The sequence below is a fragment of the Cheilinus undulatus genome, linkage group 24, assembly GCF_018320785.1.
Source record: "Cheilinus undulatus linkage group 24, ASM1832078v1, whole genome shotgun sequence".
In the NCBI taxonomy this organism is placed as follows: domain Eukaryota; kingdom Metazoa; phylum Chordata; class Actinopteri; order Labriformes; family Labridae; genus Cheilinus; species Cheilinus undulatus.
Window position 1 is genome coordinate 9,049,301 of NC_054888.1, and position 12,542 is coordinate 9,061,842.

Below are 12,542 nucleotides of genomic sequence, written 5' to 3' on the forward strand. Positions count from 1 at the left end.
GAGGTCAGCAAAATCATGGTCAAGTGCAAATTCAAGCTGTGGCACCCATGTTTTATATTCAACCTGAATAATATCCACTCACATGAGATAAAGAAATATATATATTTTTATTAATTATTTTATGTCGTAGTAACAATGCAAATCCCTCTTCTAAAAAATAGAATTTAAATGGGTTAAAAATGGCAAAAATTGGTGGAAAAGGAGGTGAATTGGGATTTTTGAAAGTAGCAAAAATGGGTTAGAAGTGGGAAAAATTTGATAAAAGTGGCAAAAACAGGCATAGAAAGTGATAAAAGAGGATTAATAAGTGGCCCAAAGGGATTTAAAGTGGCAAAAATGGGTTAACTGAGGTAGAAAAATAAGCAGAAGTTAGCAGAAATGGTTTAAACTAGCAGAAGTGGGCATAACAACTTGTTAAATGTGGTAACAATGGCCAAAAGTGGATGTAGAAAGTGCTTAATAGTGGTAATAATGGGTCAACAGAGGCAACATTAGGCAGAAAGTGGCAAGAATTGGTTAAAAAGTGGCAAAAATAAGCAGAAAAGAAGTAATGGAAAGGGTTTAAAATGGACAAAAATCAGTTTCAAATGGCAAAAATGTGCTACAATTATCAAAATTTGTGTAAAGTGGCAAATTGTCATTTGAAAAATATTTTTTTAAGGCATCTGGATCAACTGTCAGTCTTGTGGCCCCACATTAACAACCAATGCACTATATGGACAAAAGCATTCGGCCGCCTGACCATTACACCAGCAGCAACTGTAATGAAAATGTTTTCAAATTCATGTACTTTAATATGGAGTTGCCCCCCTGTGATAACAGCCTTCACTCTTCTTGGAAGACTTTACACAAAACTTCTTTGTGTTTCTTTGGGAATTTGTGCCCATTCGTCCTGTAGAGCATTTATGAGGTCGGGCACTGGTGTTGGTTAAGAAGGCCTGGTTCCAGTTCATCCCGAAGGTGCTTGGGGGGGTTAGGGAAAGGCCTCTGCACGGGCCGGTCAAGTTCTTCCACATCAAACACCAAATCAGATTAAAGTTTAGGATTTTTAACTTTATAAGGAAAGTACATTTAAAGCAACATGCTCTGCACAACACCCCTTCCAGTTCTGGCACAAAACAACGCTGTTGTGTCCAACAGCTCATTCTGCAAACACGTAAAGTGAATGAGGCTATCACCACGCAGTACAACTCAGTTGCTCTGCAGTCTCTATGATTGTGTACTTGTCTGTGAATGAGTAGTGTGAGTAGTGAGGACAAGTGATGCATGAATGGAGAAGCCTTTCATTGGACAGCTGGACTGAGGACACATTCAGACAGCCTTGGATCCAAGCTCTCTTACTCTCAGAGGAGTTATTCTAGCACTTGGCCATTTTTCAGAATAACAACTTCAAGTAGGTGTCTGAATTCAGCCCAATATTTGCTTGTATATTTTAGCTATCTCCTCCCTTCACTCTTGTCTTGCAGTGTTTGATAATCACTGTCCGGAAAAGGATTTCCTCACAGAGCTGTGTTTATTCAAAGTAAAACACTTTCCACCTAAGCGGACTCACCTTTGTTTCCCGGAGGAGGAACTGCAAGTCTCGACCGCTCAGGATGCCGTGGTTCTTGACGTAGCTTGGGAGGTGCACTGTGCTGGTCCCGTGTACGGTGCCGTGGACTTCCATGTAGCTGTGGATGATGTCCAGGTATTTCTTCTTGTCCTGGAACAAACAGGAAGGTACATTTAAATTAAATTTGAATTTAGTATTAAAAAAACTTCAGGTAATTCAAGGTTGAGCTTGGTCAACCCAGAAGTCATCTCTGAACATAACATTTTAATTATATTTTTATGAGGGATCAGGATCATGACTTTGTTCTGTGGCCTGCTTGAACTTTTGTTCAGGCTACCTGACTGACCATCTGGCCACAATAGCAAGCAGAGCTAAAAATAACCCAGTATGAGGAGCATCAGTGCACACAATACCTAGCTATTGTTATTGAAGTCCACCTGATCCTTGATGTCCTTGCACAAAGACAATAGAGCATTCAAAGCATGCTCATAAAGGCAGCTTCCTTTATACCAGAAGTCAAGCTCAGTCATGTCATTATGGGTCGCCTCAACTCGAAGAATGGACATTTTCTAATTTACCACCTACATATTTTAAGCTGAAACCATTAGGATTTGATTATGGTAAATGTAAGAACCACATATTATCATCAAAATAACACGATAATTTTCCATACAAGTTGCTTTCTAATTCCCATGTGATTTCTTTATTTTGGCCCGCTAAATTAAAGAGAGTCCTTCCTGAATAATTTTCAAGCAATTTTTAGGGTTAAGGAGAATGGCCACAATATAACAAGGAATTATTTGCTTAATAGTAACATATTTCAGCGTTCTGACTCGGACTTATTGCGAGGTAAGTACCACCTTATTCTTGAGAAATAACTAGATAACTACTACAACATCAAGAGGATCAGACCCTACTTGACAGAGCATGCTACACAACTCCTGGTACAGGCTCTTATAATATCACGTATTGACTACTGTAACTCATTACTGGCAGGCCTACCTGCATGCACAGTTATACCTCTGCAGTTGATCCAGAACGCAGCAGCACGTCTGGTCTTCAACCAACCCAAGAGAGCTCATGTCACGCCTCTTTTAATCTCTCTACACTGGCTTCCAGTTGCAGCTCGCATTAAATTCAAAACTCTAATCATTGCTTACAAAGCAGTAACTAAAACTGCTCCTGTTTACCTGGAGTCCCTCATCCAGGTCTACACCCCTTCTCGCCCACTACGCTCAGCCAGCGAAAGGCGCCTGGTACTTCCAGCACATCATGCTCCTAAGTCACTAGCTCGACTCTTCTCCTCTGTTGTCCCTAAATGGTGGAATGAATTACCCAACTCCATTCGATCTACAGACTCCCTGTCTACTTTCAAGAGAAGGCTAAAGACCCAGCTCTTCAGAGAACACTTTGCACTTAGCTAGGCAATTCTCTACTGTTGTCCCCAGTAGTAGATTGAGTCTCAGCCAGACTATTCTCCACTGCTGCCCCCAGTGGTTGAATGAGTTTCCCAACTATAGTTAGCTCGCACTGTCCTGCTCTACTTCTGGGATTTCTTTGCCCAGCTCTTTGGGAATGATCCAGCACTTGGTACTTGGTAAATAGTTGTTGTGAAGTCTAATGAATGGCAATTAGTGATCCCACATTTTCCTTGATTCATTGTTGCTGTCTAAAAACAAAAACAAAAAAAAAAAAAACATAAAAACAACAAAAAAAAAAAAAAAAACAACTACATAAACAACGTATATTTTAGGTACTCTGCCTTAAACTCTACACGGCAGCACTTGCGTCCAATTGGACCTGAAGCACTTGATGGCACTTACTGATGTTGTTTCTTCTTGTCTAGATCATTGCTTGTGTTGTTCTTGCTCTCAAATGTACGTCGCTTTGGAGAAAAGCGTCTGCTAAATGACATTGTAACATTGTAACATTGTACTGTTTATTACAATAAAATTATTAGCTAATTAGAGCCCACTCAAAGAAAGCATTACCATATAAGTTTCCTCTTGGCTACTGACATCCCCCATAAATTATCTTGCAAACCGAGCAAGGATTGGTACCCCAAGTCTGCTCACTGATGCAGATTCAAACACTATATTAGAGTCAGATGATAATGTGAAAGAATAATAATGACTTTAGAATACATTCTGAACAGTGGTATTAGCTGCATTTTAGCGGTTTTACTGTTTCCACTTTGACGACAACCCTTGAAACTATTTAGATTCATCCTCAATAAGACTGCTCTTTTATTATTCCCTTTTCTCTGCCTTTAACTGGCTCTCATCTTCAAGGGCACTTTTAAGGTTCCCTGAATTTACCGCAGTGATTGCACTTTGCCTCTGTTTCCTTTCATGGGAGAATGTGAATTCAGACCAAGCTGATACCAGCTCAGCCCACACTGAGACAGAATAATAAATATTATTGGATATGATGTCAGGGATAGTTGGGGTTAACGACTAAAAATATTTCGGTGCCGTAAAAGAATTAATCAACTTCAAAAATTAGCTCAATAATTTCTCTGACCAGCTTGGAGTATTATGATTTTATCTTTTCAGTTTCTTGGCAACCCCATTCGCAGACGCATAGGAGCTGCTTTTTGAAAAAATAAGTCAGTCTGGATGGAAACATTTCTTAAATAATAAACGTCCTTTGAATGTCGCCTCTAAGATTGCCACAGCAGGTCTTTGATTTTCAAAAATGAGGACACGACTGCAGTATAACCCCTCCAAATCTGTGCACAAATATTCCCCCGTGTCTCCTGCTGAAAGTCAGAGCCAAACGCTTTAACAGTCTTTTTCGCAGCCATATGGGAGCAACTCACAATACGCCGAAAAGCTTTTAAAGCTGAGTCCTTCAAGGTGGCAGTGGAGATGAAAGCAGGCCATTTTCTCCTTAATGACAGGATGCCTCAAAGGTGCATTCAGCATTGTGTTTACACACAATGATACACACCATAATATCATTGATTACCAATAGTTCCTGCACTCATGAGGCAGAAATGCCTAATTATTGTTAAAGCTACCTGTTTTCAATTCACACACAACTCCCACAAACAAGCCAGCCTTTAAACCAGCTCTGCCTCCAGGACATTTTGCTGTTCTCACTCCCTCTGTGTGCGTGAGTGGTGTGGATAAGTTTGTATGTGTGTCCTTCTCAGTGTTTCCTTTTCGGGTTTAAATTTCAGGTAGCCGCTCGTCAGAGTCCCCGGGGGCCAGGCTATCAGATGCCTCCAGCCAGCCTGCTGTAACTAAAGCAGCCTGCTGTGTCGGTGTGTGTCTCTTCTCTGTGTGCGTGTCAGAAAGAAACAGATACAGTCCTAATTAGAAGGTGAAATCTCTGTCTTGAGACAGGATTTAAAACAGGATTTAAATGCATGTATGAAGAGATTTGCAAATGTGTTTGTGAAGAGTAACAATAGAGGGAAGTAAACAAGCAACCGCACTTCCACAGATAGTTTAAAGATCTTTTAAATGTCTGAAACACCTGCAAACATGGGGGTCAGCCCTGGCTACCACTGGCTCTGCCCCTTGAACATCATTGGAGCTGCTCTTTGCTGCTGTAATCCATTGGGGCGTTATAAAGCAAGATATCTTTACTTTTGTGGTTGCAAATATGTTTACTATTTAGTGTTATCTCAGATTAGTCCTTAAAAACCCAGCATAAAACTTGTCAAAATGTTTGTTTACAGTTTTAGTGTGGTAGCACTGCCTTGAGCTTAAACTACAAGGAATAATACAGTCCAGCACAAGCTTCATGCTCTTTGGGGGGCCAGGTTTGATTTAATTCAAAGAATTTTTGGGGAGCCAATCAAAAATGGGACGCAGGCCACAGATGGTCCCCAGGCCATGGCTTGGACACCCCTGGCTTAAGCTCAAACCACATAAAAAACCTTCCTGTTTCATGGCATTTCTTGACTCGCCATGAAACAGGAAGTTTTTTCCCCAGCCTTTAAACAAGTAGAGCCATGAATCTCGACAAATTCTGCAAAATCCAAGGGGTTCTTCTTAAAGTTTTACCTCAGAAGGTGTTCATCAGATCAAAATGAAAGTAATTTTACAATTTATAGAGAGTTGAAAAAAACTAACTTTTCTGCATGTGAAGAGAACTCAGGCACCGGCTATGCTGGCTCTCCCTATCAAACCAAGTTACTGTCTTAAACACACGGGGTACAGACTAAAAAGCTAATTTCGAGTGAACAAGGATTTTAAGTCATTGCAAAACAACATAACTGGCTGGGTGCTGTAATTTCTTCAGGGCGCTATTTTGACAAAGTATGATCCACACTGCTAACATTAATGGCTCTACCAGTGTTTTAGGACTCCGACAAAACTACTTCTTGTTTCATGGCGAACCAAAACTTGTAATTTTTGACATGGCTTGAGCTTAAGCCGACTTGAACCCACTACCAGCTGTGAAAGGCTGCAACAAACAAACAATGACCATAAACATCTAGTTTTCATGTTCTTATTACATTTGTGGGAAACTATTGCAATTTTTAAAAGCTGAAGATTTTTAACCTTCCCACAAACATAAGTCAAATGTTACAAGCTCACTTGTCTACAAGTGATGTAAAAAATGTACAATTTGCCTTATGGAGATGAATGTGTAATAATAATAATAATAATCACCCTCTGGTATCACTTGGAAATTTTTGTCCACAAGGGTGAATATTTCACTTTTATTTTGTGATCACTAAAATATGATTTTTTTTAAAATTCTCTTTAACATGAATCACTGGCATCACAGAATGCATGGTTATATTGTACTATGATAAAAAAGATGTAAGTAAATGGGACATTTTTGCTCTAAGAATGGCTTAGTTATAAAGTAAATTTTAAATCAGATACTACAAAAAAAAAAGGTCAGCAATCAAAATAAATTTTGCCAATCTTTGACACATTCAAGACTGCAATTTTAAGAAAATACTCCCTCTATATAACATTGAAAATACTTCATTTTGTGTGATTGTTTTAAAACAGTGACCCCATGTATTGAAACTGGCATTTTAAGGGTTAAAATTCTGAAAACAATTGAATATTTTATAGTTTTGATCAGGACTAAAGTTGAGCGATAGATTTAGGGGGAAAATGAAAAATATTCATCAGTATTATTTTCATAAAGGGTCTTGGAAGGTGACATTTCTTTGTCCATGAATGCCTTAGTGGGGTCGTAAAAATTTCAATCTGACATGACACAAAAACTAATAATACATAAAAATTTTTGTTGCTAGTGTTTGACATAGCCAAGATCATGCTTGTGCCATCCATCATGCATGTAATCCATAAAAAAGAACAGTGACCTCTTGTAGTCAAAGTGGCATTTAGAGGGTTAAAAAAAAAAAAAAAAAATTTAAATATGTGCTAGTTTTGATCAGGACTTCAATTTATGAAAAAAAAAAAATCAAGCCAAAATAAATTGGGGGAGAATATTTTTAAGTCATTTTTAATGACTGTTTTAGGGTTTAGGGTGCCAAATTTGAAAGATACCAGAGTTAACGTTCCTGTAAGGAAATTTTAGTTTGTGTTGATTGTGGCGCCCCCTGTGGAAAAAGTTTTATAAACAGCTAAAAATTCCTCACAGGAGCTTTAAACAATAAGTTATTTCCTACCCTTTTAAATCATTTGATTGTCTTTTGAATACAAATGCTAGCAGCATACTAAGGAAAAATATATGTTCATATGTAAAAAAATGGTATTTTAAGATTATAAAGGGTCAGTTTCAGAGTTAGAGAAAGGAACCATAAAATACTGTATTTATGTGTATTATGGTTCAGATTAAGCAAATTACTGTATTTAAAATAGTGACTACTGATGTTGAATTATGTGTTTGAGGGTGATACGTGTTGTGCTGCTGTAGAAGTCATATTGCTTTGGGTGCTCAGAGAGGAAAGTACTAAAATAAAGACATCATAAGTCTCTAAAGGCGGCAGGATGTGTGTGATGTTTTTTATTTTGACCGCTCGAGTAGCTGTGTATGTGTACGGACGAACATAAATTGCCATGACCCTTCCAGGCAAGCGCCACACAAAGCTTTACGGTCAGAGGACATCACTCTCCAGATGCTCTCTGGAGCATGGCTGGATTCTCTCACACAAAAAGACACACTTGGGTTGAAGCAGAGAAGCACAGTTGGAAGATGTAGAACAGTGACATCTTTTTAAACACTGAAAAGTTAAATGCACTGGAGGATTTTCTCTGTGCAAAGTCCCTTAAATTATAACTGCTATGTTTGCACACCCAGTTTTGGCTGTCAGCACACTGCAAACCACAAAATATGACCAGTAATACTGACAGTCAAGAAGACAATGTGGCATTGTTACAAGGGGGTTTTCCTTTCCATGCACATGGGATACACAGAGATGTTTTCATCTGTATGTATTACACATGGATCTAAGTGTCTCCCTCTACATGTAATTTGCAATTTGAAACCAGGAAGCAGATCAATTGCAGCAGCCTTGTACAGGAGCATGTGCTTAGGGAGTTATAAAATAACTGCTTTAGCTGGAGAGGCTGATTGAAGCAGGAGAGAAGGAGGAGGAGGAGGTGAGTTTTATGACCTTGTAAATCAGAGGGAATTTGTAAAGCCTGGCTAGGAGAAGAAACAGGAGAGGTGGCGGCTGCTTTCTGTCAGCTGAGAGATGAGTATCCGGGGAAGAAAGCTTACTGGCTGCGACTGAGAGCAAGGAAGTGAAGACAAAACAAGGTGGAGATGAGCTAACGTGCTGTTAATAGCACTGACCCCTTTTTAGGACTGCTCACATTGCATGACTCACCACTTTATGATTAAGAATTTGAGTAAAAGCAGCATTATCTCAAAACCAATACATTTGAAATGTACAATCATGGGGGTAGAAACTGTACAAACTGAAGGTTTTTAATGTGTGAGGTGTGCCTGCCTTGGTGGGGTGCCAGAGGACTTCAGTGCAAGAAAAGTATGCCAGAAAAAAATTACCGTAAACATGTGGTGAGTCATTCTGTGATGTATGGAGCAAATCAGATCATTTTTAATAACAACAGACAGAGAGAGGAGTGAAGTGAGCAGATAGTAAACAGAATGAGCACGCCTTATGGCAGCCTAGGGAGACATGGAGGGGAATTCACAAATAGACCACAGAAAACTCCTGCAATCATTGTCTCTCAATATCTGGAAAACAAAAAAAATTACTGGGAAATAAGAATGCATTATGATAGCTATAACAATCGCTAGATGAATTGCACATCAATTGCAATAGTTATCTGGCAGCTATTTTTATTGACAAAGCATATGTCATTCAACTAGCCAGCCAATGATTATTCAAAATCCATGTGCAACTTTGAGCTTTAGCATGGTCAAACGTCATAATTTATGGGGAAAAAAATCACCCCCTGTAGAGTGTGTTTCAATAAAATATTCCACACAAAAATAGTTTTCCCACTTTTACCATCAGTTTGTAAACTGGTTGCATCAACATTTTAGCATAGGTGTAAATGTTGATTGCAAGAGCAAGGTTGCAATAGGCATTTTTTGCATTTCCTCATTGGTTATATTGTTCAACATTGGAGGATGCTGCTTGACAGTGAGCTGTTTTTTTAATACAGTCAAACATTTTTTAAAATAAATAATTAAATACATAAAATCCAGCCCCTGTACAGTGTGTACCAACATTGACACCAAAAACATTTATTTCCATTTTTACACCAGTCTGTAAACTTGTGTATTTGTGCCTCAAGTGGACACTCAGAAAACTGCAGTTTTTTTGTATTTCCTCACTGGCTATATTCAACACTGGAAGGTGCTGCTTGGCAGTGAGCTGATTTTTAGCATGGCCAAACATGGTATTTTTTGGGGGAAAAATATAGCTCTTCTTTGGAAAACAACAACAACAACAACAACAAAGCTCTGAATAATTAAATACATAAAATCTAGCCCCTGTAAAGTGTGTACCAACAACACCAGAAACATCTATTTCCATTTTTAAACCAGTCTGTAAACTTGTGTAACTGTCCTGTAAAAAATGACGTTTTAACATAGCGGTAAATGGGACGTATGATGCTTTAGAACATGCCTCAAGTGGACACTGAGAGAATTGCAGTTTTTTACATTTCCTTACGGCTATATTGTTCAGCATTGGAGGATGGACGTACAATGTGTACGTAGCAATGTATTTAGAAGGCCCTGTTTACCTGGTAATTTTATCGTTCAAAGGAGTAATTATTAGGTCTGAACGATTTTGGAAAATAATCTAATTGCGCTTTTTTTCTCCTTGTTATTGCAATTGCGATGAGATACGATTATTCCTTAACTCTCTTTTATTCCTAAACAAGGGTTGAACAATTCTTTAAAAATATCTAATTCTAAACATTTTGACTCATATTGCAAATTGGATTTGAATTGTTGCATTGAAGGTTTTTTGTCATTCTCATATTTGATTTTAAAAAAATGTACAAAAATGAAGGTAAGATTTTTTTGTAGACTATTCAAAAAAAAAATGGCACTTGAATGACTGCAGGATATGTCATGTGTAACATCTCTTCTGCAAAAAAATTAAATCTTCTATACTGACACAAATTTAAAGTCAAAGAAGTATTGCACCTTCTGCAATTTGAAAATTGCAGCAGGCCATATCTAATTTTTGATTAATTGCCCAGTTCTAGTAATTATCTCATAATCTCTCAAGAGAAAGGTGATCATTCCCTTATAATAAGTTGGCATTTTACTGAGTAATAACTTGGTAATATGAAGTATTTACCTATTAATAATGTATTATCAAATCATTTCTTGCAATGTTGTTGCAATTATCTGTGATAAGGTGGTATTTTACCAAGTAATTTTTAAGAAAATAGATAATTAGGTTCCATTTAAGTTTCTATAAAAGTTGCTTGAAAATAGCCACAATGTAAATAAATAATTCCTTCATACTGACATACTTCTGAGTTTTTACTTGGTTAAAAGACAAACCTATTAAAAGGAAATTATTAACTTATTTTTGTAATTATTAGATAACTTCCACTAAAATAAAGTGTTGCCAAAAGTACTAATAAAATATTTCACACCAAAGTCATTTCCCCACTTTTGAACCAGTCTGTAAACTGGTGTATTTGTGCTGTATAAAATGTCTTTTTAACATAAGCATTAATGGGGCTTATAGGGCTTTTGGAGTTTGCCTCAAGCGGACACTCAGAGAAGGGCATTTAAGAAAGCAAACCATTTCATTAATGAAGAAGAGATGAACTGTTTAAGTAAATACACTGTTCTCAGTCTCAGTGTTTTCAACAGTCAGTATTTTTTAAATTATTTGGGGGTATTTTTATGCTTTTATTGTAAAGCTAAGGACTGTAGATGCAATGCAAGCTCTGGATGAAAGGGTAGGATGCTCTCATCAAGCACTACAGTGACTGCAAACGGCATCTGATACACACCTGCTAGACCATATGGTGCCTAGTCTTTTATTTTTAATCTATTCTGAGACGAATATACCAGTCTGAATTTAAATTTCCTTTTGATCAATGAACAAAAAAGACACAATTACAACATAACTAGGTTGATATTTAGCAGGAAAATGCTTTATAACTAAAAATAAAACATTGATAGCCTGCTGCTTCTAGCTAGTTAAAAACATTCATTCATTTAAGCTAGTTATGAAGAACTTTGGCTCCACCAGAGAGTAAAATACATGTTGACAGGCTCTCCCTGTGCCCCTCCTCATTATATTCCTTTTTGTTAAAGTGAACAGTGTAACAGTGTGGCTTACAGGTATAAGAAAACAGAGCATCAACTGTCTGATTTGTGGTATGAAAGAATATCAGGTGTGCATGTGAAGCTGTTTTTGCCTTTATTATAACATTTTTCATCTCTGTATCTTTGCAGAGCTGCAGGGCCGAGAGCAGATTTTGATGTTTCAGCGCTTTATCTTGGCAGGTAGTAGTGTCAAGACACAAAGGAGAGCAGATTTATCTTGCTTTGTAGCACTTTTCAACTGAAACATTAAACTCACCCTCCAATTGAGATGATTCATTGTGTTTATACATTATGCTCTGCCTTCATTTAGTTTATATATATCTGTAGTTATGATATTTGCCTCGTTTGTTAATGTGCCAGGAGAAAAAAAACCTCCTGTGAAATAGTCAGTGTGCTGCAGTAACGTCAAGGAGCAAAGAGCTTTTGCCTCATCAGAATGCAGACAGGTGCACTTGGTTCAGCTTACTCAAGCGTCAAACTGCCTCCCGTATTAAACATCAAACGCACCTGTGATCATCTTCCCATTTGATATAATTTCCAGCTGTCAGTCTCTGCGGCCCCCAAACCTGGAAGCTTGTCAGTCAAGATGAAAAATCACTTCCCCTATTCTTCAGAGAAGGAGGGGGAATTATCTCCCTCATAATCCACTCTTCTATGAAGAACTCATTATACACAAACCTCCGCAGTGATGTCATAATGTTGAGTCACTGGTAGATAACGCTGCTGGGTCATTTTATGTGTGGTGATTTGCAAAAGGGCACTTTAGCAATTAGTGTGACTTTTTAACCAACGCTTTGACCTCTTGCTTTATGGGACAGTACCTTTTACAATGATGACGTCTGCAGTGAAGAGCTGAGAGTGGAGGGAGAGGTCATCAAACCCTAGGTTCAGTCTTTTAGTGCGATAAACAGCAAGGGTTGGAACTTAAATCCTACAGCTCAGGGGGCTGAGGTTTTGAAGGAAGGGAGAGAATGTAGTTGAATATTTATGCTTAAAGTTGAAAAGACAGAGCAGAAACTTTTATTACAATAGAGTATCTGAATCTGAAGTTGTGTGATTGTTTTGTAGAGGCGTTATAAGGTTATATAGTCATAAGTGAATAGGTTTATGAACTGGATTTTCAATTTAAAATTCATATTTGATTCCAGGCAAGGGCAAACTTTTTTCCAAAGACTGTTTTGCTTCTACTCATGCAATTTTAATGCTGGAGAGAAAAATGGTCACCAAAGCTCTATAGAGGAAAGCTAAGCCTTTTCTTTTGCTCAGCATTATA

General features: G+C 37.8%; 1 protein-coding gene across 3 annotated transcripts in view; it reads right to left on the bottom strand.

Annotated features, from left to right (window-relative positions):
* Positions 1–12,542, bottom strand: part of mgat5 (alpha-1,6-mannosylglycoprotein 6-beta-N-acetylglucosaminyltransferase) — a 149,987-nt gene that overhangs the window by 16,207 nt on the left and 121,238 nt on the right. For all 3 annotated transcript variants that reach the window (XM_041782096.1, XM_041782097.1, XM_041782098.1), the window contains one exon: positions 1,553–1,702. In XM_041782096.1, the coding sequence (XP_041638030.1) occupies positions 1,553–1,702 (150 nt within the window). The remainder of the gene's footprint in view (positions 1–1,552; positions 1,703–12,542) is intronic.